The sequence below is a fragment of the Anabrus simplex genome, chromosome 1 (assembly GCF_040414725.1).
Source record: "Anabrus simplex isolate iqAnaSimp1 chromosome 1, ASM4041472v1, whole genome shotgun sequence".
NCBI classification, from domain to species: Eukaryota; Metazoa; Arthropoda; class Insecta; order Orthoptera; family Tettigoniidae; genus Anabrus; species Anabrus simplex.
The window spans coordinates 996455011-996481408 of record NC_090265.1 but is presented as its reverse complement, the minus strand read 5'-3'; the positions used below and the strand labels follow the sequence as shown (position 1 = coordinate 996481408).

General features: G+C 38.3%; 1 protein-coding gene across 1 annotated transcript in view; it reads left to right on the top strand.

Moving 5' to 3' along the window:
- The window catches only part of LOC136875488 (inner centromere protein), a 283305-nt gene that overhangs the window by 159834 nt on the left and 97073 nt on the right, over positions 1–26398 (top strand). The window contains exons 8-9 of the mRNA XM_067149035.2: positions 13844–14037; positions 25778–26021. Of these exons, the coding sequence (XP_067005136.2) occupies positions 13844–14037; positions 25778–26021 (438 nt within the window). The remainder of the gene's footprint in view (positions 1–13843; positions 14038–25777; positions 26022–26398) is intronic.

Sequence of the window (26398 nt, the reverse complement as noted above, 5' to 3'; positions counted from 1 at the left end):
ATTGACGGGGTTGGAATTGAAAAAAATATTTCGTTTGGTGTTACGGGTTTGGTATGCTATGTTAACATTGTGCTTTTTTAATGGTTTAGTGATATTGTAAATAGCTGGGTTGGTGAAAGTAAAAATAGCGAAATTTGTTTTTTTGTTTTTTTCGGGAACTAATGTAGTTGTACTCTTTAATCTAATTTTACCTATGATTCTGGTGATCCTACAACGCGAGGAAGTCCCATAAAGGTTAATTTACGCCGATCCAGACGACGTTTTATCATCAGTGAAGTTCATTTTTAACCATTATATGTGATTTTAGTATTCCTCATCATGTTTATTTTTTTTTTTAAATCATAGTTTATTACAAGAGCTCACCCTTACGTGAATAACTGTTTATACCATAAACAGTCTAATGTAATTGAACAAAGATATAATGGTCAGCGATTTATACGAACATCTAATCACTACATACTATAATATTTTAAGTCATCCATTCCGTTTTACATTTTAAGCAATTTTAATGATCAATTTGTTTTAATAGACATAATATAATCTTATTGATTATTTTTAAATTGTTAAAATTCGTATTTTATCAATGTATATTAGACATTTTTTCGTTATATATACCAGGATCAGGGCCCTGACCTACAATGGTTTATGTTATCTATAGCTGATGATGCTCACTATGATTGAGCGAAACATGTCCTACTTCTAATTAAATGGTTTTATCCTAAATATAAAGGACATTGAGTATTGGAAAGGTGGTTTTTATTAACATAATAATTTCTTATTCTGAAATCCAATACGGTTGTAAAATGAGGTTTATAACTTGTAATGGGACCACTTATGACGTAAATATTTAAGAATTAATTTTAATTTTTATTAAGATAGGATCACTAATAACATAAATATTTGAAAATTAAATTTTAGGCCTTCCCCTAAACAACCATTTCTATCCGCATAAATAAAATTATTAATGGCTTAGATTGTAGCGACTTATTCCCCGACTTTGCATACCGATTTTCATTAAATTCTCTTTAGCCTTTTCTAGTGATGCGTGTACATACATACAGACAGACAAACCGACAAAAATTATGGAAAAGTAAAAAGTGCATTTCCTTGTTACTGTGGACATGACCGATACAGAAATACCATTCTTTTCAAATTCTGAGCAATGTACAGACAAAACTCTTATTTTATATATATAGATTATGTTTGTGTCGTCGGCATACAGAACTGCAGTTTCTACTCTAATATGTGAGGAAGATCATTTACATAGATTAAGAAAGGAACAGGTCCTGAAATACTACCCTGCAGAACACGTACTTCTGTGTTTCTCATCTGAGAATGATAAATCTCTTTATGCCTTTTACTGTTACAATGTGAAATCTCAACAAATTGGGATCGTTTATCCAGGTATGGTCTAAACCAGTCATTTACAATTCCTCTAACCCCATTCCAATATAATTTATGCAACAGTACTTTCTGATCAACAATATCAAATGCCTTTGAAAGGTCTAGTAATAGACCTACCTCAGTTTTAACATAATCAAGAGTATTTGAGTAAAATGTGATAAAGCAGATGAAGTACTTCTGCCAGCTCTGAACCCATGCTGTGCATTATTTTGTAAATTATACTTGATTAAAAATTTAGTAACCACTAGAAAATGATTCACTGATAAGTTAACCTAACTGGGTTTGGCGCCTAAAGGCGTCAACAGCTGTCGCACGAGTATTGGGTTTGATGCCTTTAGGTGTTCTTGTACTTCTAAATGTTTTCTTACGTAGGGTTAGCTTCCTATAGGCGTCTGACTATTCTTAATCACTTCTACCATCTACTATCGTAATTTAAAACAAATTCCATTTATATTAGATGTGATTATTGCTGTCCTATTCATTTGTATCTGCTCTCACGCCAGTCGCGGGTAGTTCGCGCTTAGGCGGCAGTCCAACAGCTGTCTCATGTTGCCTCATACGGGCCGCGCCAAATTCTTCGTAAATAATTTGTGTATATGTAGGCCTGCATTGAAATAACTAAATTTGCGAGTTGTTGTTACTATGATACAGTTGTTCTGCGAACTACATTGTCCATGTTCTGGCAAGTTTTTGTAAATTGGTCTGTATACGATGGTAAACTGTTCCGTGTGACATGATAATGACTTGGTTAGGAAAGACGTTGAATAATCTGAGAATCCGCCGACCGGATTTAGGAATCTCTCAAGAAAAGGTTATGTTGTGTGCCTGTGAAACCAGAGGCGATGGGAAATTGTCTACTACTGTGAAGAATGTGACGTGGCACTTTGTGCTTGCCCTTGCTTCCGTATTTACCCCACTGTGCACAATTTCTGAATGACCTATAAACCAGAAAGTATGAACCTATTGATGCATATCTGAAAACTTGAAAAATGTCATCATAATAATGAAAGGAACACTTTTTAAATTCACTTTTGTATGAACACACATATATTTACGGGTTTATAAGAAAAACGGTAATAACATAATGCTGTTGAATTTCTACTATATCACTCATAATTTAAATAAATCAATTAAAATATATTTTTCTGTTGAGTATGTACATCTACGCCGGCCCGTCGTGTAAGGGTAGGATGCCTGCCTCTTACCTAGAGGCCCCGGGTTCGTTTCCTGGCCAGGTCAGGGATTTTTACCTGGACCTGAGGGCTGGTTCGAGGTCCACTCAGCCTATGTGATTAGAATTGAGGAGCTGTCTGACGGTGAGGTAGCGACCCCGGTCTCGAAAGCCAAGAAATAACGGCCGAGAGGATTCATCGTGCTGACCACACGACACCTCGTAATCTGCAGGCCTTCGGGCTGAGCAGCGGTCACTTGGTAGGCGATGCCCTTCAAGGGCTGTAGTGCCATTGGGTTTGTTTTTGTTTTTTGTATTTTCATCTGCCGCACGCTACTGTACCCATTCCAAAAGTGTGTATTGCGCTGAATAATTACCCACTGGCTGGTGGATGTTATGAAACTATTCCCCAGTTAAGGGGTTAATGATTGAATTAGATAAGAGCACATTTTTTAATGAGTTGTGGGAATTTCATCTACACTGATGAAGGTTTTATTTTTCAAATACTGTATGATATTAATAACTAATTCTGTTACTGGAGTTAATTGCATAGAATTTTGCACAAGGGTTCTAGTAATATATATCATCTTTTCACATTTTCAAGTTTATGTGGTAAAGATATAAAGAAATCATTTATATAATTGGCCAAGTGATGAGGGTCATTCATTTGCATTCTCTGATCATTTTTTATGTTAACATCTTTTCTAACTGTGTATCTGTTGGTTTCTCCCTTGATTATATTTCCTATGGTTCATGATTTATTGCACAATTTTTTTACTTTTTATTGTGCATTGTGTTAGCAACTCTAAGGACTCTTCGATAGATTGATCTGTAGTTTTTAAGGGATACTGGAACTGAAATTTCTAATTTCTGTATATATTAAGATACCATACCTTATAAATTTTGGAAAATAATTAAAATCTATGAAACGAGTAAAGCTACATTGTTGAAATTTGGTAGTGATGTTCATACTACCACATACTTTGAGCCAACATAATATGAATATTATTACTAATTTTCATGGACTTTAAAGTACATAAAATACATAACTGTATAACCTTAAAATGCATTGCATGAAATCCTCTTTGAAACCAAAATGTAGTAAATGCAGCAACAATACTTAATAAATATTCACGTAAATTACCAGTAGAACATGAATAAATTAATTTACCTGGTGTCATATAAGCTGCTTTTAAAAAAACTCTCTCCTACAACTTATTTTCTTTTATAGCCATTGTGAGTTTTCTGATTACAAGAATGTCTGAAAAATCTGTATTGTCCTCTTGCTACAAGAATTCCATTGAAGTTTCAGCCAACTGTAGTGCAGTCTCAAGCGGTACGCAATTATGATGCAATCTTCTTCCCCATCACCCTCACTTTTGCTTGTGAGCTTGCATCCGGGAGATAGTGGCTTCGAACCCCACTGTCGGCAGCCCTGAAGATGGGTTTCCTTGGTTTCCCATTTTCATACCAGGCAGATGCTGGAGCTGTACCTTAATTAAGGCCACGGCCGCTTCCTTCCCACTCCTAGCCCTTTCTTATACCATTGTTTCCGTAAGATCTGTGCCAGTGCAGCGTAAAGCAAATTGTAAAAAATATATATATCTGGTTGAGATAAAGCACTTCTTCAAGATTTAGTTGGTTTTTTTTTTTTCAGAATTCAACCATCAACATTTCCTTAGAAAGTAAGAGGCCTAGAATTTGCCGTTTATAATAAGCCTTAAAGCTGTTTTGGAGATGGCAATGTTGAAGTTAAATTGGGAAGGAAAGGGTATAAGGATCAATGGCAGAAGGCCATTTGCTGATGATATTGCATTACTGGCAAACGACGATAACGAACTCCAGGTATTAGTTACTGATCTTGCCATGGAATGTGAGTCAGTCTTCTTGAGGATCAACCTTTCCAAAACAAAAGTTATGTCCAACAAATGGGTCACAGCAGGAAATGTGAACAACAACAACGCGCCGTTAGAGAAGGTCAAAGAATACCGTATTTACTCGTGTATTAGACCCCCTCGCATATCAGAGCCCCTTTGGCTTTTTGAGACAAAGAAAATTTTAGAAAATGAATCTTGCATACAAGACCGTCCAACGTAATTAGTCAGAGAAGAACAACGATTCCAATTTGAAGCGGGTATTGGCCTCATGCAGCTCTGATGACATCACACTAATTTGTGAATAGTTTCGTCCGTATGACCCACGCAATGAAAACACGCTTCAAAGTCATGCGGTACATCTGTGTTTCATTGTTAAGAAATTCCCGCCTCCGTGGCGTTGGCCTACTGCAGCTCTGATGATGTCGCGCAAATAGGTGAATAGTTACGTGTCCGAACCGCGCATTGGAAGTCATGTATGTATGTCTGTGTTTTGTAGTTAAGAATGTTCGCCAGAGTAATGGTTAGCACAATTAGGTGCCGTCCTGACAAGTTCGGAACTTGTAATTCACTATTTTGTGTCTCTTTTTACTCTTATTTAATCATTGTGTGTAATGTACATGTTTGCATGTATGCACCTCTGCTTATTTCTCACATTTTGACTGAAGATGACACTAAATAACATTGAAACTAGTTCCAAGTAAATATGTTGTAACTTAAACAATAATGTCAAAGATAGCGACTAGTGACTTCTCTAGAGATTTTAGGAGCCAAATTCTTGCAAATTTGAATTTATTGCTTGATAAAAATAACATTGCTCTTAGCATAATCACGCCGGTGCGTGATGCACTATATTAATCTATGCATTTGCTGAGTAATGGCATCTAAGTCCATGACTAATTCACACGTGTGGAGCATGAGTTCATACTGTTGTTGGAAGACTTATCAGAGACCAATCATCTCTCTCACATACTTCCTGTGAGAGAATAGAGATGTGTAATTTTTAGCCTTGTAGCCTCGTATAGCAACAGTCGGTTTTAGAAACAATAAGTGTTATAATATACCATAGTATTCCTGCATTGCGCAAGACATATAGAGTAAGCAGTTGTTACCAATTGTATCTCCTGATTCCTCCCCATTTTTCCTGATTTTGGGTTTTGTAAATTTGGCAGGTATGTTGTTACCAGTCAACTGCTGTGAGTCAGACAGTTAAGCAAGACGTGCAATGAGGACTACGTACAGTGTGAATCACCTGTGATGCCTCGCAGTTGCATTAGCCAGCCTATCCACTAACTGACAGCATTTGACAGAGGCCGCATTGTGGGAATGCATTAAGCTGGTTGGTCGTGTTGTGCAATTGCCAGGCATATGGGCCATTCAGATGTTACAGTGTTGGGCGTGAACTCCTTGGGTACATGAAGACACCCAATCACGTCGTGCAGGTTCGAGTTGGCCAAGAAACACCACCCCGAGGAAGGATATGCGTTCAGGTCACCTCTGATAGTGCTTTGGCAGACTTTGACGGCACAGGAATTTTTCACAGACATTCTGTTTCCACGTTTTATCCTTTATGGCAGAGCACCCTGGGTGTTCCAACAAGATAATGCACTTCCACACACAGCACATGTGTCTATGGACTGCCTAGAGCACATTGAGGTTCTCCCATGCCCAGCAAGATCCCCGGACCTCTCCATGATTGAAAAAGTTTGGGATGGCATTGGAAGGAGCCTCCATCGCAGTACAAACCTGCGGGATCTGGAAGGACAGCTACAACAACTGTGGATGAACTTGCCTCAGGAGAGGATCCTAAGGCTGTTTGACACCATTCCCAACCGCTTAAGGGCATGCATTGTGGCCAGGGGGCGTGCGGCACCGTACTGACCTGGCGCCAACATTCCACCTGGAACTGCCAACAGTCTTGTCTCTTTCATCCCTTACTGTAATCAGTTTAGTAAAGGCTCATGGTCTTTAAGCATATGTAGTTTAATTCACTTTCAACCACTCCTCCTTTTTGCTTAACTTTTTTTTGTCAGGCAGTGTATTTAACCTTGACAAAGAATGAGACGAAAGATATGTACTCTCAGATATTACACGCTATCAAAATATGTTGTAGGTATCCTTCTGAAGTAGAAATGACCAGCATACCCATACTCTACGCTCCGTAGGACGGGGAGGGAGGGCACGTTACATTATTCGTCAATAATGGAATGAATAATAAAGTTTGTAACTGTTGAATTCAAATAGCATCCCTTTCTTTTGTAACAGTTAAAAGTTAAATAATTTTACACCACATAAAATTATGTGGTACAAAATGTTTGAAGTCATATGTGCAGTAGTTATGTTATGATCGAGGACTCATGAGTCGGAGTGTCAATGTACAGTCGCTCCAAAACAGAATACTGTCTCAACATATCTTGACATCAAGAGCCAAGCATCATGGCTCAGACGATTGGGGCAGTGGCCTTGTGAGACCAACTTGGCCGGTTTGATCGTGGTTCAGTCCGTACCAGACAAGTTGGCCGTGCGGTTAAAGGCACGCGGCTGTGAGCTTGCATCCGGGAGATAGTGGGTTCAAATCCCACTGTCGGCAGACCTAAAGATGGTTTTCCGTGGTTTCCCATTTTCACATCAGGCAAATGCTGAGGCTGTACCTTAATTAAGCCCACGGCCGCTTCTTTCCCACTCCTAGGCGTTTCCTATCCCATCGTCGCCATAAGACCTATCTGTGTCAGTGCGACGTTAAGCCATCAGCAAAAGAAAAGAAGGTTCAGTCCGTTTGTATTCGAAGGTGCTGAAATTAATCGGCCTTGCGTTAGTACAGTAGATTTACTGGCACAGAAAAAAGAACTCCTATGAGACAAAATCTTGGCACCTCATTGTTTCCAAAGACTGTCAAAGTAGCTAGTGGGACATGAAACCAATAATATTATTATTGTTATTATTACTGACATCAAGAGTACGCTCATTCAGTTTTGGAGGATGTGTACATTGCTATTAACCCATTGAGCCCTGCCTATTTGTTGGATTGAAACTTCATTGGCGCTGGGATTATTTTGGAGGAAATATAGTGTCGATTCATGTCGTGAGAAATTTCTTACTTACAAGACCATTAAATATTTAAATATACATGAAAACAAAAGACTTTCATACCACAAACTGCGGAACAAGGAATACAGTAAAACATTTTATTTTATTAGCATCACGGGTCCGTACTCAGTCCGTACTCAGTCCGCCTGCTGAGCTGTAACACGGCCTTCTTTTTGCATTTCCTGTTCGATTTCCACATCTATTTGTTCTTCAGGAGCATTGCTCACACTAGTACTAACATTACTACTAATTTCACTGAAAAAATACATTCCTAATCATCATTACTTCCTAAAAGGGGTTATATATCGGTGAATATTAGTTCTATACTGGCAGCCATCTTGTTTACAAGCGAATCTCAAAGTCGAGAGATAGCCCACTTCAAACTAATATTACCAAGCACACTATCGATATATATTAGCAAAGAGCATATAACATTGCAAACAAAGAATCCCTACACAAATCACAAATGCTGCCCACTCTGCCATCTCTTGAGGAAAAGTTGAATTACGTAGTAAAATGAGACAACGGAACAGTTCCGTGGTCCAGCATTTGGTCCACCGAGACGAAGCACGGAACGGTTCCACGGCTCGGGCCCAATGAGTTTAAATAGTCATGATTTCTGTAGCAACGGATAATTGAGGTTTCACTGTAGTTTTAATGTCGACTGAAGGTTTTCTTCAGTGAAATCTATGTTGAAATTGCTGTGAAGTATTACGTTTTTGCTGTTATTCCTATTGAAAATAATATTAAGAACGTTTAGCTAATTTGCATAAGGAAGCCTCAACATTACCAGCTGGTGAACGATACATGGCTAGCAGAATTACGTTTTGGTTCTTTTACCACGAGGAAGCTTATATTCTACAGAAGTTACTTAGATTTCTAATTCATAAGTATGCACTCCAAGATCCTTTGTTTGCAATCAACTCCTGACCTAACAAAAATACAAACATACCAATACTCTTTATTAACCAGTCTGTAACTACTTGCCAGATAATAACCTTCAATATTAATTACTTCAAGTTCATCATTATTACACCAATGTTCAGCTAAATAGATATGCATAACATCCTGTATTGAATTTAAAATAACGAGTAGTTCTAAAATTTTATTTTAAGACCTTGAATGTTCTTATGAAATATTTTGAAGTGCCTATTTTTGCCCTCCAAGTTCTTACTTATTTCTGAACCCACTTTGTGGATCAAAATTTTACTTGGTCCAGAAGCTAGTTCAAGTTTCCTGGACTAGGTAATTCTAGGACAGTCTTCTGATCTTTACTGGTAATGATGTTACTTATTAACCTGTGTACATATTACTTCCCAAGTCCATTCAAGTGCATGTCTTGCGTTGTATGAAGAGTTTGGTTTAATTTACTAATGTCCAATAGTGTAAAATTTCTCAAATGAGTACATATCTTCTTGACTTTCTCATTTGTGTCCTTGACTGCTTTATTTATAGTTGACCAATCAGCTAAATCATATCTATGCGACACGTTTGTCACTATTACAAAGGGAGTTCAATATACGACGAGTGAGACACGTTCGTCACTATCAAGAAGGGAGTTTAATATACCTTGAATGGCCAAAAGTCATGGGAAGACACTGAATGTGATATTGAGGAGCAGCTCCTCCGTGAGTCCTCAAAACATCAGCAATACGACGAGGCATTGACTCTACAGGGTGTTGGAAACTTTCTGGAGGGATATGACCCACGCATCTTGCACTGCTACCCTCAATTGGTCTTGTGTAGTCGGTGTGGGGTTCATGGAACATATACCAGCATCGACAGCATCCCATAAATTTTCGACTGGATTAAGGTTGAGGGATCTGGAGGGCCAATCCATGATCATAACTTCACTGGAGTGCTCCTACAACCGCCTACGTGCCACCACAGAGCGGTAACATGGCGCATTGTCCTGTTGAAAGATGGCATCTTGATCAAGGTACTCTAGGGCCAGAAAGCAATGTAGACGGTCTGAAAGAATATCCACATAACGTGTACTTGTCAGTGCTCCGTGCAGCCGAACATTGAGGCCTAATTGCGACCATGAGAACGCCGCCCAGACCAAAACTGAGCCATCTTCCTCTTGGACACAACTTTGTTGACCCGGAGGATCCATAGCTTCATAGGACATACGCCACTCTCTCACGCGCCCATCAGCTCGATACAACTGGAACCGGGATTCAGCGGAGCATACCACATGCTGCCATTGTTCCGTGGTCCATTGCCGATGTTCGCAGGCCCATGCACGTCTAATAACGGACCAACTATATTATTACCTATGCACGTCTTCAAGCTCTGTGTCGAGGTGTCAGCAATTGGGCACGAATTGTTCTTCGGCTGGTGAAGCCTATGAGGTGCAGTTGCCTCCTTACAGTCCTGGTAGAAATGGGTTCCTGACTCCCAACATTCAGCTGGGCTGCAATCTGACTCTCAGTAGCCCATTGGATACCCAGTGGTTCTGCGGGGGCGACGTGTTCTCCGTTCGTTAAATACCTTTGGTCTTCCCGTGCAGCAGTTTACACGGGTGGTAACATTCTCTCTGTGATGTTGAAGATCCACCCTCGACTCTATTGACCTCGGAAATCCAAATTCGCGTGTAATCTCCCCAATGCTATGCGCCTATGGTCATCCCACGTTCAAAGTCGGTTAACTCGCAACGTGTTCCCATCTTCACTACATTGGTGTCCTTGACAGACTGCTCAGTTATGCTGCAGCTAGCCACAACGATCAGGGGTCATACACGACACATTTTCTAATGGACAACCCTTCCCGTGACTTTTGTCCAGTCAGTGTATAATGCAACACATTTTTTTCTAAAAGCAGGTTGGTTTTATTGAGGATTCAAGTACACCATGTTATTCCCCAATCCTTTTGCTACAATTCCCTATCTTTCAACGTAATCTCCATTCAGTGCTACGGCCTTACGCTACCATAATGTGAGGGCCTATATGGCTGCATGGTACCCCTCGACTGGTTGATGTCGGAGCCAACGTCATGCTGCATTGATAACTTGCCCATCATCCACAGTGCTTCCCACGGAGTGCAGCCTTCATTGGGCCAAACAGATGCAAGTCAGAAGGCGCGAGATCCTGGCTGTAGGGTGGATGATGAAGAACAAATAATAAAATAGGAATTAATTAGAAAAATAATTAATAATAATAATAAAAATGGGGAAAATAGGGAAATATCAATGTTGCGGCAGCTTCACATCTAAGTTAGGAAATTAGACAGTTAACTTACCAAACGTGCAAAATCAAACCCTATGCAAGATAAACCTAACTTACAGGTCTAACAAACGACAACTACGCAAAGGACGTGGAAGGTGATAGGAGCCCTATTGAGGTCCATGGGGAAGTATGATGTTATGGGGAAGAAAAGGTTCACAACAATCGCCCTGTGAGGAAAGCAGTGGCAGACTACCTCACTCCTCATCTTGCCTAGTACGCCTCATTTTGGTGCTACCATTGGTTTTTGGGGTTTCCTTACAACCGCATAACCTTTGGTGGCGCTATTTGAAGATCCAACCAGCCTGTGGGCTGGTGACCTAACAGACAATCACTCTCAGACTAATAATTAACAAAATGAAAGATACAATTTCAAATGAAACAAAACAAATGGCAGAGTAGCTGATACTTAACACACTAAAACAAAGGATATTTAAATAGACATACAAAACAAACCGGCAATGTAATCTAGCTCTTCGAACACAAAACGAACTTTGGTATAGAAGTTCACAGAATTTAAGGAGGCATCCTCGAAAGCATAAGAAAATTAACTAATGTGATGTACAATACGCTATCCAAGAAAGAGTGTTACATTTACTTTTAATTACAAAATATTGAGCCTAAAAAAAAAGGGTTTGCCTCCAAAAACAACACGTTGCAGACTACCTTAACAGCTAAGTCATACTGATGCTCAGTTTTAAAAAATATGGAAATCTAGAGGAAACTCGGTCACACAAAATAAAATTCTACATAATCATGAAAGTTACATTAAGTGAGAAAGGTTCCGAAACACAAGAATGAGTTTAAATTGTAATACAGTAACTTGGTGCTTACCGTGAGAGATTGGGGTCCCAAGGCGGGACGGACATAAGATGCATTTGCCATCTCCAGTGACCCGAATTCAAAGACCTGGACAGTAAGCATCGCTCACACAAGGAGCCCAAAACCGGAAATCGTACGATTATAAATAACCCATGAGAACACCGAATTCCTCTAGATTTTCATATTCACCAATAGGAAAGGTCGTTATTCTGACCAATGAAATTTCATTTCCTTATATGGGCAAGTCCAAGAGAGTTAGAGTTATGAAACACAGCAATTTCACAATTGAAAATTTACACGTGCAGCACAATGTTTTTTTCTTTTTTTTTTTCTTGAGGCTTCTTGAAATGAATTTAAATGATATACGACCCTTTTCCAAATTCAATAAATCACATCTGCATTAAATTTAAATACAAAGATCACTTCAAAATTAATTCTTGTCCGAACTTCGATAGTATAATTTTACGAAACGCCAATAATTTCCAGTTTGCCGTCGCTCCGTCCCTGAAAAAGAAAGTTAGGTGTTTCCAAGTATAATGTATGACATCTATGGAAGTTCATGGCTCCCCCTAGAATGATGTAACAATTTTGACAGAATTTATTGAAATGGTTTATTTGGTTCATTCTGGTTAGATTCTTTATTAAATAATGCATTAAACGATGCAGGTTTGAAGAACGTGCCAGCTTGACGACGTGCTTTTAACATAGTTGCCTTCGTTGTAGGACCTCTGTAGAGTTGTTTGAAAATGGTGTTTTTACCTAATTTTTTTGAAACAATTCAAAATGTAGTCTTTGTTTTTATATTCTAAACAACATTACAATAGTACATATGACCATAGGGGTGCAAGTTTTTGTTACATACATTATTCAAAAGAGATCATTTGAAGAGAACCTACGTTTGCTGCTGTAGTTTGATTGCTCAGAGTCCAAATTTCCACACATGTTCCACAGACACTTCAAAGCAGCTGTAGGACAGTTTGTGTGTGCTATTTTCAATACAGAGATCACTTCCACCACATTCCCTTAGTTTATCTTCTCAGCATAGTTCGTCTTTTACTGCAATTTGGAAAGTAGTATGGCCCTCAAAAAATTTTGTGTTCCACCATCTGAAGGAAAGGAATATAAAGTTGGCTGTTGTATAACTCTACTGCACTCCTGTTTGTCATTACGTTGCGGAGATTGTCATCTTGGGGCAGGAAGAGTGCCACAAGATCATTAGTATAAAAGGACAAATTACTGATTGGAACCAAGCTGCTTTATCATTTTGCCTTCATGCTTATCTTTCAGTAAACTAAGGTACCTGTTTTTTTCTTTTCTTTGTATTTAGAAATACACTTTCACTACTGCAGTGTGATGTGATTCAGAAATATGTTTCTGATCAAGTTAACTTTGAGCTCAACACCGAGCTCATCAGCAAGTCCTTGTCATATCCAGATGTACTTTGTCATAAAGCATGCCGAATCTGTAATAACTGACATTTTCTTTATCAATATTATCCTAGTTTATGGTATCTGAAAAAAATTCCATCAGCACATTTGTCTAAAAAGTTAGGCGCAGCCAATTATGTTTTATGTTCCATAGGTGATTCCAAAGGACAGAACAAGATATCTAGAGACAACCTCCATTCTTATCCGTGTTCTCATCACATAAAAGGACCTCATATTTATCTTGAATGTGTTCTTATTTCTTCTCATTTCTTGTCTTCAAACAGTGAAATATAATGCTAGTGGATTCTGTTTGCAATTGGTAGATTGCCACCTATACAAATACTGTATATGTGCAATAACTTTGGTAGTATCTAGCAGTATCGTATCTAGCAGCATCGTATTTCACACCACTATTTGCATATTTCTTGCGTTATTGAACGGACAAACGTTGCATTTAAAAATGCCTGTTCCTGTGCAGCCTGTGGATGCCAGCAGAAGCATTCAGTGTGTCAAAGACAGGAAAATTTAATGTTATTGATGGGCTTGTAGCATCGATAAATTTGGTTGCCTTTCAGCATTGCATAATAAAACTGAGGAAAGCACACAACATTTTATACTAAAATAGGCTTTTGTTCTTAGATTTACTTTCGGTTTATTGAATTACCTTAGTTATAGGAGAGGATGTGTGTTGTAATTACATTCATTATTTAACTTTTATGTATATACCTTGAAAAATTTAAGATGATATCTGCCGGGCTGTCATATTTGGACCAATATGGTATTTAGATTTGGAAAAATAATCGCTTTTTTTCTTTTTTTTTTTTTCTTTTCAAGAATCCTGCGATGTTAAGACAAGGAATAATCACTACTTCAGTTGACACATTTATTCACAAACTACCCAAAAACCCTACATTTGAAGAAAAAGAGGAAAAGAAACTGGAGGAAAGGAAAAAGAGGGAAGAGAAGGAAAGAGAAGCAGCTCTGAAGAAAGAGGAATTGCTGCGCAAGAAAGCAGAAGCACAAAAAAGGTATTTTTGTTCATTACTTTATATTTTAATTTCTTCTGGAAAGGTGAAATTATTTACTGTGGATTGTATAGTGATGTAAATCTTGGACATGGTATATCAAGAAATTATTTCATATAACTTCATTATATATACAGTTGAACCTGCTTTATACGTAACTCTGTTCTGCGTAATTCGCATTTGTACGTAGTTTCCTTTAGGTCCCAGCAAAATGAGATTTAAAAGCGTGTCAATTAAACCTTATGTATACGTAATCCGTTAATACGTAATTCGCTGTTATACGTATTAAGTGCCAGTGAAATATGAATGAGTTTTGCGTAATTGTAATGAGCACGTGCTTTTTTAAAAGAAACTACTGTGTTTCCTCTTTGTCGGCGTAAGTGGAAGTAGAGCGGTCGGGTTTCGGTGCTGAAAGAGAAGACAAAGGGTTTCGCCGAGTGGCATTGTTGACCGTTACTTATTGGCGGCATAACAAAGGCCATGTAATATTACATGTAATAAATATCATTTTTGATCCGTATTGATGATATTTGATTAGAATAAAAACAGTAAGTTATTTATTAAATTGACCACCTAATAAATAACTTACTGTTATTATTCTAATAACAAAGGCCAACCGAGCGAGTCACCTTCGCGCTCTACATCGCTCCTCTTCTACCTTCGTCGTTTTATACCTTCACAATGTCGCCAAAGATTAAGATACATTACAAGGAAAGTGGGCGGTTTTGGTGTGGAAACAAAAGAAAATACAGTAAATTTGTTTGAATATCAGAATTTCTTTCGTGGGAACAAAGGAGAAGTAAAATGTTCATGTTTACTGTTGAACAGTAGTTTTGTCATTCAGTTGCTTTTGATTAGCCATGGAGAACAGTAAAAAGGAAAAGTTATACTGTAGGTGAGAAAGTAAAATTTAAATGAGAAGTGGATGCTAATCCACAGAAAACAAAAACTGAAATTGCATCAGACTTAGAGATTGTTTATATCACGCTATGTACAGTAATCAGTAAAATAAACGTTTTTCTGGATAAGTTCTTAAAACTGGGTTGAAAATCAGCAAAGCGCAGCTGTCAGCAAGAAGAAAGGTACGTGGATTTGGAGAAAGCACTTTTCACATGGTTCCAGCAAAAGCATGCTGCAGCTCTACCAATTAGTGGAGACATACTGAAGGCAAAAGCAATAGATTTAGCTAAAATGATGAGTATCACTGCTGATTTCAAGACTTCAACAGGATGGTTGCAAGGATTTAGAGATCATCATGGAATCACAAGGAGGACAATTTGCAGTGACTCAAAAGCTGTGGACGACGTCGCAGTGCAACACTGGAAAGAAGAGGTTCTGCCGGGTATCGTAAGCGATGATCAGCCTCCAAACATCTACAATTGCGATGAGACCGGCCTATTCTATAATCTCCTTCCTAATAAAACATTAGCTGAAAAAGGTGACTCATGCTATGGAGGGAAGAAAAGTAAAATTCGTGTAACAGTACTTCTTGCAACCAATGTAGATGGATCTGACAAACTTCCTCCACTTGTGATAGGAAAATCGAAGAATCCAAGGTGTTTTAAGGGTGCGAAAACAAAATCTACGGAATATGAATCCAACAGAAATGCTTGGATGACTATGCTTCTAATGGAACAGTGGTTGAAAAAACTGGACATTAAAATGAAAAAGAAACAGAAGAAGATCCTTCTTCTTATGGATTGATGTGCAGAACATTGATCTCAAATTGTTCTGGAGAAAGTCCGAGTGGAATTTTTCCCTCCTAACTGAACCAGTGTTCTACAACCACTTGATTTGGGCATCATTGCAAATTTCAAAGTGCATTATAGAAAAATGCTGGTTCGACATTTAATAATGCTGAGTACGGCAGGAAATGAACCTCTCTCCATTAATTTGTTACAAGCCATGGACTTTATTTCGGCTGCCTGGAAGCAGGTGTCATCCTCCACAGTCAGCAAGCGTTTCCGCAAAGCTGGTGTCTTACTTGAAGAGCCTACCTCTAATGATGGTCATGGGGACGAAGTTTTGTCAGGCAGTGAGATAACGCTACCGGAGGGTGTAGAATTCAATACTTTTGTGCATTTCGATGATAATCTGGCTGTATGTGGAGAACTACCGGATGAAGAGATTATTTGTGATGTATGTGAACAACGCGGTGGTGATGGATCAGCTACAAAAGATAGGAACAGAGATGGAGATAAAGACTTGAATCTTGAAACCCCTGAACTGAGTGAAGTGTTAAGTGCAATCGATGTGTGTAGGTGTTACGTCAGTGCGAAAAGTTGTAGTGAAAATGCTTTGAATTCATTACTAAGTTTGCAAAAGGAGGTTTATACTCTTAATGCAAGAAAAGTGAAACAAGCCAAACTATCTGATTTCTTTAAGGCTGGGCGAAGTTCAAAATAATATTTTCTGTCTTAATGTATTTATTATTTGCAATGATTCACACTTGTAGGTCTATTCCATTGGTTTTTCAGTAAATGTATGTAATGTATTGTGAAAGTCTGATTTCTAAGTAATTTTGAGTTACAAGTAGTTTTTTCTCTTCCCCGTGATATATATGATCATTTGTATTTCAAAAGACATCAGTTCATAAACTGTGAATGACCACAAGGATCCTGAATATTCATTTCCATACAACTTCATTATATATATGTTTCAAAATACATCAGTTCACAAACAGTGAATGACTGCAAGGAACCTGAATTTTTATTTCATATAACTTCATTATATATGTTTCAAAGGGCATCAGTTCACAAACCGTGAATGATCACAAGGATCCTGAATTTTTACAGTTTAGGCGATAACAGAAAATATTAAAATTATTGTACAAAAAAAAACACTAAATGATCGATCATTTAGGAGTAGTATAAGTGATTATTTAAAATTGTCACTGAAATTTTTAAAATGTCCACTATAATATTTTACAAATCCGTGTGCTGTATTCCAAGCTTTTTCAAGATTTTCCACATATGCTTAGGTACACTGTCTCTGCTTCCAAATAGTAGGCCCATCATGGACCAGTTTTCTGGACGAATGTTACGTCTTTCACTCCAATATGGGATGCATGGTTCATAACTTCTCATCTTTTCCTGGTCTACTTCCTTAGCCTGGTATAAGTGTCTCTCGAACTGGAAGGTTGGATCAAAATAACAGCTGTTTGGGTCTGCTGGTGGATGGCAACAATATCTGCTCTTCTGTTGGACCCCATGGAAGAGATATACAGTAAAACCTCCTTAATTCGAAGTCGTTGGGACTCAAAAATCGGACTTCGAATTACGTGATTTCGAATTAACCGCCAATTCGCAATTCAGAAATACCAACCTTTGCTGCGTTACAAAATATTCTAAGGCCCGTTACTGCGTGCAGTTAACCTTGATTCACAGTTTATACCTTTCAAATGCCATGAAAAAAGAACTATTTCCAAAATGTATTCAAGAAGGTGCACTTTCAGTATTCAAATAATGCACTTGGATATCTCACCTGCAAACATAACCTCATGCAACGAAACAAAGAGAAAAAATAAGCACGATTCAAAGACGAGGAGAAATCTATGCTGGCTCCCATGTGCAAGTGCTTTATTTATTGGATTACTATACTGTATACATTTTAGATGCATCGTATTTACACAGAAAGTACCCGATGCCCTTAAAATCGAACTTTCCTCGGACTATCCTTGTACGATTTCCTGCCATGGCACTTCTCTCGTACCGGTACTTCAGAAATGTAAACACTTGCTGCGTCACAAAGTATTCTAAGACTCATTAATACATGCAATCACCTCTATTCACGGTTTAAACCTTTCAAATGCCATGGAAAAAAAAAAAAAACTATTTCCGGCATGTATCTAACGAGGTGCATTTACAATGTTCAAATAATGCACTTGGATAAATCACTGACAAATGTAACCTCACGCAACGAAAGGAAAAAATCACACAATTCAAAGACGAGGATAAATTATGCTGGTTCCCCTGTGCAGATGCATTATTTTTTGGATTTCTGTACTGTTTGCATTTTTAGATGCTTTGTACTGGCATGGAAAGTGGCGGACGTCCTTAAAACATTGTGGCTTATCAAACTTTCCTATGACGAGGGGATGAAGTTTTTTGCTTCCATGTGCATTGCAACGCACTACAATGACCCCCATCCCCTATTCTTGTATGATTCTCCGGCTGGCACTTTCTTCTTTAAAACCATAAAACCGTTTGGGCTCGCATTAAAATAAAGCAATGCAGTTTCATCGGTAATGGCAATATTGTTTGGTGCCTACGAATTTATTACATGAGACACGTTTTTTTCGTCAACTGTCGGCATTGCTAGTGTTCACGGATTCAGTTTTTCCACACACTGCCTGATGCGTGATATTACGGCGTTCCTTAAAAGGTTGAATACAAAGGAATTCCAATTTCATTCAACTTAGTAATCATGAAGCGCACCCACCGAAGTGAGTGTAAATGCGGAAAGCTATGGTACCCCTCCACGTTCCAGAACGCGTTCTATTATGACGCGGATAAATTTAGAGTTGAAATGACTCTGTAACATACTACTGTTTTAAAATGTAAAGGCAGTTTCGAATTAAAAGTCTGAATTCGGTAATGGGGCCGACATTGTACTTCAACTTACGAATTATCCGTATTTTGAACTAAACAATTTAAATAATGCAAAACTGTATCTCACGTTTCCGGGAACATGACCTTCTTCGAATTAGGCGGGATTTTGAAAGAACCAATTTCGAATTATCGAGGTTCTACTGTAGTTATACCAGTCGAACCGGCAATTACTGGTACAAGTAAACAGAGTGCAAGAGATAGCAAATATCCTCTTTTACAAATAAAAGTCTTAAGAAGGAATACAGCGAATACTCACCAAATAATAAAGTAACAGGCCATAATCCAGAGGCAACTTAGATCGTAACCTAAAGATCTTCGCGGTAGTAAATATCAGAAAACATGAAAGAAAAACGCTGTGAGTTTTTCAAAGAACTCAATTATTTAATTACTGTGGCAAGAAGGTTTTGGAAATTGATTAATAAAATAAACTCTGAACTGAAATAACAAATTAATAAATTGTTTAACTAAACAAAAATTGAATCAAATGGATACCTAGAGTTGAGGGACGCCCTCTGATCTAAAATAATTAAAGGTAAACTTGAAACAAGATCAAATTACAGGGTAATTAATTGTCAATAATGTCCATGGACTAATTTTACTGCCCGCCAGAAGGGCTCGAGTAATTACCTTAAACTAAACAAGTATTTACTTGTATATTAATAATTTAAAAACATTCTTTCTCCAGGAATTATTTAGTACAATAGGTGAAAATATGCTAAGGTGAGGCTGCGAGATTCTCCCCTGAACCGGATTGCAATAGGCACCCACAGGAAAATTAAATAACGTGCACAGAAAGCATATCCAAAACTGAAGGCACTCATCAAAATTAATACACACGAAACCGGCCACAAAATTACCCCGAAAATTCACCACGCTTCGAAATGGAAGAATAAGATAGCACAAAGGATGATAACGCGCCCATCAAAAATTAGAATACGTTCATAAATTATCAGAGCAAGCAAATCTTATCATAACAGAGCGTGCACACCTAAAAATCAAATCAAGAATAAAGAGCCAACAGCTCCCAACTTTGTGACACGCTTGTCACAAATTCAATCAATCGTCAGTCGTCCTCAAAACTTTTTCAATAATCCAAAAACAATAGTTCCCAAGGGCGACGGTTGCCATGGAAACGTCAACAAGAGTGAGGGTTGCCGAAGCATGAAAGGAAATTTCACATTAAGAAAAGAACAGAAAAGATCAAATTAAAGCAGAAACAGATTCCGATCCACGGAGATAATTTCGCAATCTCAAACCATTTAATAGATGGCTTTACATTTTTAAATTACTTTACTCCTAACTTCATTAACATAATCCAAAACAGAAAAATCTTTTAGTCCCAATAACATTTTGCCGAAAAGTATTACTCCCACTCGTAGTCGGTTTAAACAGTGCAGCTTATAAATCTCATATTTTATCCCGTATTGGCTCAACACAACTAAGGTTAAGTTATAAGTAGGTTCCCACCTTTCAATACTTATCAATTTCTATATAATAGTTTTATTAACTACTTGATATAAACCAGCTTAATCTCTAGGACATGTTTCGTTCCGATTATGGAACATCTTCAGCTAAAAGATTTGACAAAATGGCAAGACAATTAAAAAACATGTGATATTTATGATGTTACAATAGCTGAAAGATTTGACAAATGGCACGAAAATTAAAACATATGATAGCTATGATGATAAAATAAAATGTTCATTCATGTTGGTTAAAATTTCAACAAGTCAGTGTCCAAGTGACGAAGTAAAATCGGCATAAGGGTTCTTCTTTATATTGAAAACGTGTATATTTGTAAATCTTGGAGATAAAATCAGAGATGTACAAGATTTTCTTAACGTATAGTTATCGGGGGAACTCTTGATAAAACAACCTTAGTTGAAGTTGAGTTGCAGTTGGACTATTAAAATGAGTCTTATAGTCGATCGTGTCGTATTTGACGTCCTCCCTTATGCCGTATCGTTAACGGAGTTTGTTAGGAGGACACCATCTTTGTTTCTGACTGGATGGTTTTTTCTGCATCTGCTTCCTTGCCAGAACTCTGGTGATGGTATAGAGTTCTCTAAAATTTCCCTTTCTGGCTGCCTCCTCTGCTTGTTGAGATAGGTCATCTATCCATTTCCTTTGATCTCTCCTCACACTTCTCTGTACTTCCTTATCCTGCGCAGCATATTTGGATTGCAATTCTGCCTTCCTTGCTTGTGTCTTGCATGCATTCATTACTTCCTTTATCTCTTTCCTTTGTCTGATAATTTCCCATGTCTGGTCAGTCATCCAGTCTTTTTTTCCTCCTGTCCTTAAAACCCTGGATATTTTCACTTACTTCAGTAAATACAGATCTAGTCTTCACCAGTTTTTCCTCAATAGTTTCATCCTCCACCTCGGTGAGTGCTTGGAATCGATTTAGTTCTACCCTGAAGGCTTCTTTCACTTTTCTGTCATCCCTCAGCTTTCCAACATCATATCGCTTCCTTATCTGCTCTATCCTCTTTTGTGCCTGGATCTTCATTCTAAAGGTAGCCACAACAAGATGGTGATCACTACCAATGTCCGCACCTCTCTTGCCCCTCACATCCAACAATGACTCCTCCATCTTCGTCCAATAGCCACATGATCTATCTGGTTTTCTGTCCTATGATCCAGTGATACCCTTATCAGCTTATGTCAGTCTTTATGTGGAAATATAGTACCACCAATAACCAAATCGTGGCTTGCACAGAAGTCCACAAACAGCTGTCCATTCTCATTTCCTTCCCCTAAAACATGCCTTCTCATAATATGTTCAAGTCCTTCGTTGTCCTGTCTCACTTTTGCATTCAAATCTCGTCCAACTAGGATATCCTTCCTTTTCTGTTTCTTAACCGTTCTATTAAGATGTCCATAGAACTCCTGTTTGTCTTCCTCCTCTGCCGACTCCATAGGTGCATAGCATACTATCAACACAATGTTTCTAATATTGGTCTTAAAACGTGCCACTATTATCCTTTCCGTCACTGGGTACCACTCCATAAGGCTACTCTTGGCCTCCTTATCCATTAATATACCCACACATCCATAACTCGCTCCGTCGCCCTCGGGTCTTCCAGAGTATACAAATGTAGCTGCATCATGGGTTGCCAATTCCCCAAACTCACTCCATCTTACCTCACTCAAACCTAGGATGTTCAGGCCATAAATCCTCATACATGCCACTGCCTGTCGTAGCCTTCCACTTTCCCGCAGAGTCCTCACATTCCATAGCCCAGTTTTCGTTAGCGTTTTCAAGCCAAAGGTCGTCATCTTTGGATCAGTCCGGTTTCTCATTGTTGATGTTTCTGTCATAAGGTAATTTAAGGTTGTGCGAGTTATTGGCCCACAGCACCCGAGCTTGGTGGTGGGGCTGCCACCTACGGCTCCAAGCCTGCTGTTTTCTGTTGGAGTAGTTTCCCTTAGCCTTTGAAGATCCCTCTTCACCACAAGGCAGTGGTTTTCCTCTTTATTTTACCCCAAGAGGAAGGGTCGCCTCCTCCGCCAACTTTATCAAACCAAAGGTCTCCTTCTCCGCCTCAGTTGCCGTTAAGGACTTCACCAGAGCCCCGTTAGCTGTTACTTTTCAGGGTTCCTGTAAGACCTTCACAGCTACCGTAGCGGTCCTTGGGGGGGCACAAGGTCTCCGCTGTACTTCACCCTTACAGGCTATCCCCTACTTCGTACCGTTGCTCATCCCCCACAACGTGGACGAGGGGTTGGACTTATGGGGGACTTTCTCAACTATAATAATTAATTAATTAATTAATAGAACTGTGTTACATGCATAAAAGGAATGCTCCATGTTGATCAGAAACTAGGTTGACACAGAAATGTTGGTATAGGAAGAATTGCATCTGTCTTCTCCGTGGCTGTGTTGGTTAACGGCTAGCACTGAGTTTTGTGGTTGAAAGTTCAAATCCAGTACTGACAGAATTTTTGTATGTATTTTCTTCAATCTTTTAGGAGTCACAATAAAATATCAATGGTAATTTTGATCACATATTACATTCAACGTATTCTTCTTTGTCAGCTTGATGCAATTATTTGCATTGGCTTGTAAGGTGGTATGCGAGTTGTTCTCAGTGGCATTATCCACAGTTTGTTCGTTATCACTAGAGTACCCAGAACAGGTGATTCCCTTTCCAGTGAACATAGTTCCACTCAGACATTTTTCAACCCTTCAAAACATACCTGCATTTGGTAGTCTTCATCCAGGAAATCATTCTTGGAATAAGCATCATGCTTCCCATGTGATACTTCTTGCTTCTATGTACACAAACTTATCACTCAAAGATATCGTCTATACAAGAGCTATGACTCCAGTGTGCAGACAAGCTTACCTTCGTATTAACACCACAGTGTGCTGAAGTATCATGTCTCTCCCTTAAGCTCAGATAGTTGCAACCCTTCCCTGTGCATGGAATATGTACACTCAGCCCCACACAAAAATTGGCTGTCAGAAATGCTAACTGCTGTTCAAAATCCTCTTCTTTGAAATAGGATGAACATATTGTGCGGGTGTTTGGATAAATATTTCTTTACATGTTACAAATCTCAAATGTCGCTCATCGTGACGCTACAAAGGCAACTAGTTTACACCACAAAAATTGAGAGGATTCTTTACCACACCTCCCTCAATAGTCGTTCTCATCATTCAAGCTATAGCTAACATCAAGCACGAGTGTTCCCATTTGACTATTAGCACAATGAGGAAACAATTGCGTAAGCTAGTAAAGACACACACGGCGACACTCATTATCATTTTTTCAACAAAAATAAGAAGACTGTGGACTCGCTTCACAAATACGGGTTTTATAATAACAACAACTCCACTTGCACAGCTGTATACTTGATGATAATACTATAAGCTTTCTACAAGAATATTTAATGTCTTCTTTAAATGATTAATTCACTTAAGGTTCATTGTAACCATTTTAAGACTTCAAATTGGATTGCCTTTAACCAGATTCTAAAACATATTTTGTTCTTGTACTCCAAGACCATAATTTTAGCCATAGACTTTATCGTTCATGTAAATAAGGACAGTTCGGCTATTTTAAAAATGTTTTAAAGATTTCCATGTGAGATTGCATCAACATTAATAATTTTTCTCGTACATATTTTTAAACGTTTTGATTGTGTAAATTGTCATTTAGGAATTCACAACAAGTTTCCTCATTTTTATAACACATATGTTTCTCTATGTAACATCTTGACTAGAGTAATCAGGATCCTGATCTTTATCTTTTAGGCATGAGATTACAGCTGATGATGTCCTGTTATAAGTTCCTCATAGGGATGTCTGTTACATCAGAAATGTCAAGTTTTCACAAAATACAGTGTTCTCCCTACGACATTTTTAATGGGCGCACCGCCCTGCTGTTTTGACAGACCGCCCGGCTAACATAACCTAGAGCTAGTCACACAATATTAATACATATTTCAGTCATTCGGTGTTCCAAATTAAAATGCAAATAGCTTTTTTTTTTTTTTTTTTTTGCTATTTGCTTTACGTCGCACCGACACAGATATGTCTTATGACGACGATGGGACAGGAAAGGGATAGCAGTGAGAAAGAAGCGGCCGTGGCCTTAAGGTACAGCCCGGCATTTGCCTGGTGTGAAAATTGGAAAACACGGAAAACCATCTTCAGTGCTGCCGACAGTGGGGTTCGAACCCACTATCTCCCAAATACTGGAAATGCAAATTGTATAAAATTGTTTATTCAAATTATAAACCTACATTCTTGTCCGCATAATTATATCAGAATTCAAATGTTCATCTTGGATGAATGTTCAGCTTGATTATGACAGAGTGTTGTGTGCGAGCGGGGTCTGTATTAGCATCGAATCGCATGCGGGTACTCGATTCCCGCCGAGGGCACAAACCGAGTAGTAAGCCCCGGTGATATACGATTGTGAATGAACAGTAGAACACTAGTCGTTCAAAATACTCCGTTATGATTTAATTTGAGATAACACTAAATTGCGTAGCTTAATTTTGGCATTGATATTAATAATTCCTTGAGGGAATTAAATCGAAATGTTATCATATTCACTTTGTACGTAGTATTCCCCGCCCGGCTACTTATTCCTGCAACCCAGCTGACGAAATTTTCTGGGGAGAACACTGAAATATGTCTACCCACGTATGAAATGAAAATATAAAAAGGCATGAGTGAATGAGGGTTTGAACCCTCACTACCCTGAGTGACCAGGTATACCTACTGCGCATAATTCCACTCAGCTACTTCAAGCATGCAAGTCTAAGCATTTTAACTCTATATTCATGAGGAGAGCAATGTTCTCTCTTCAAAATTTCTCGATGTGTTACAGCCATATGGCCTAGTTTCAGTCTTTATTGAATGCTCTAATGGTAGTAATTACATGGCGTAAGCTATCACATCTCCTTACAGCCTTTACGTGCCATAGATTATAAAATAATGTGAAAAATATGTTTTTATCAGTTTTGATGTAATCAGCCGTTCAAGATGGGAGGCAAATTGATGTCTATAATTGTTCCTAACTTATCGCTTCTTCTGTGGTACGATGGCTGCCCTTTTCTATCAAAAGAAAATGGTTTTCTCGGACTAGTCATATATGCAATTGTCTAGCGACAGCTAGAGAGATGGATATGGTTTGTATAGTACAGTAACATTGCACAAAAATGATTAAAGAATTGTACACTACATAAAAGGGTAAAGTGTTTTAGAGATGGAACTCACTTCTTTTTGTGCAGTTTTTGCGTTTTAAGGGGAAGCCTGTATCAGACTATGCATATATCAAATTGCCATAAGCTGTTGTGTAAGATACTACAAACAGACATTTAACTCCTAGCAGAAAAAATAGGCACATCTGATCCATTCGGTATATTCTTTGTTGTAAAGGTTGTGCCTTATTAATAAAGGGGCAATTTTTAAGGAAGAATATTCTAGTAATCTGCCATCTTGCTCTATATTGGTAGCTCCTCGTCTTCGCAGTCATGGTTTGAATTACAATCGGGGAATGCGTTTTTCTGATTGATTCTTGTATTCCAAGTTAAACTGTAGATCTTTAGGTCGATTGACTTCTGCTTATAACATTCAGTCTTGTTTAACTTTTTACTTCATATTTTCGTTGCAGGAAGAATGAAGAAAAGAGGAAGGTACTAGAAGCTCGTCAGGCACAGGAGAGGGAGAAACTCGAACATCAGCGACACTTGCTTGAAGAAAAGGACCATCGCATGAAACTTATTATCCAGGAACAAGAGGCAAAACAAAAGAAGGAAGTTACCAAGAAAAAGATGCACACACAGCAAAAAACTGCTGAAGTTGAAGAGCGGCGGAAATTGGAGGAAGCTATCAGATTAGCCAAATTGAAGGAACAGGTATATATAAAGATTTGTAAACAAATAATTTCTTTCAGAAAGGTATTTCCTTGCTACATCTGTGTTTCAAAGTAATTAAAAATGTTAATGGTATATTATAGAATGATGGACCCATGGTATATGGCATGGTTAGTTAGCCTGCCTCTGACTGGGAGGCTCTGGGTAAGTATGAATAAATGTGCCTTTGAATCATTTTTTATTACCTGGATTTCAGGGTTGATGTGTAGTCCAGTCTGCCTACATGAGAATAACTGAAAAGATATCTGACAAGGAAGCATCCTCGATCTAGAAAGCCATGAATAATTATTGAGAGGATTCGTGGTGCTGACCATGTCTCTTTATAACCTGCAGGCCGTCAGTTCCTATTGCAATACAGG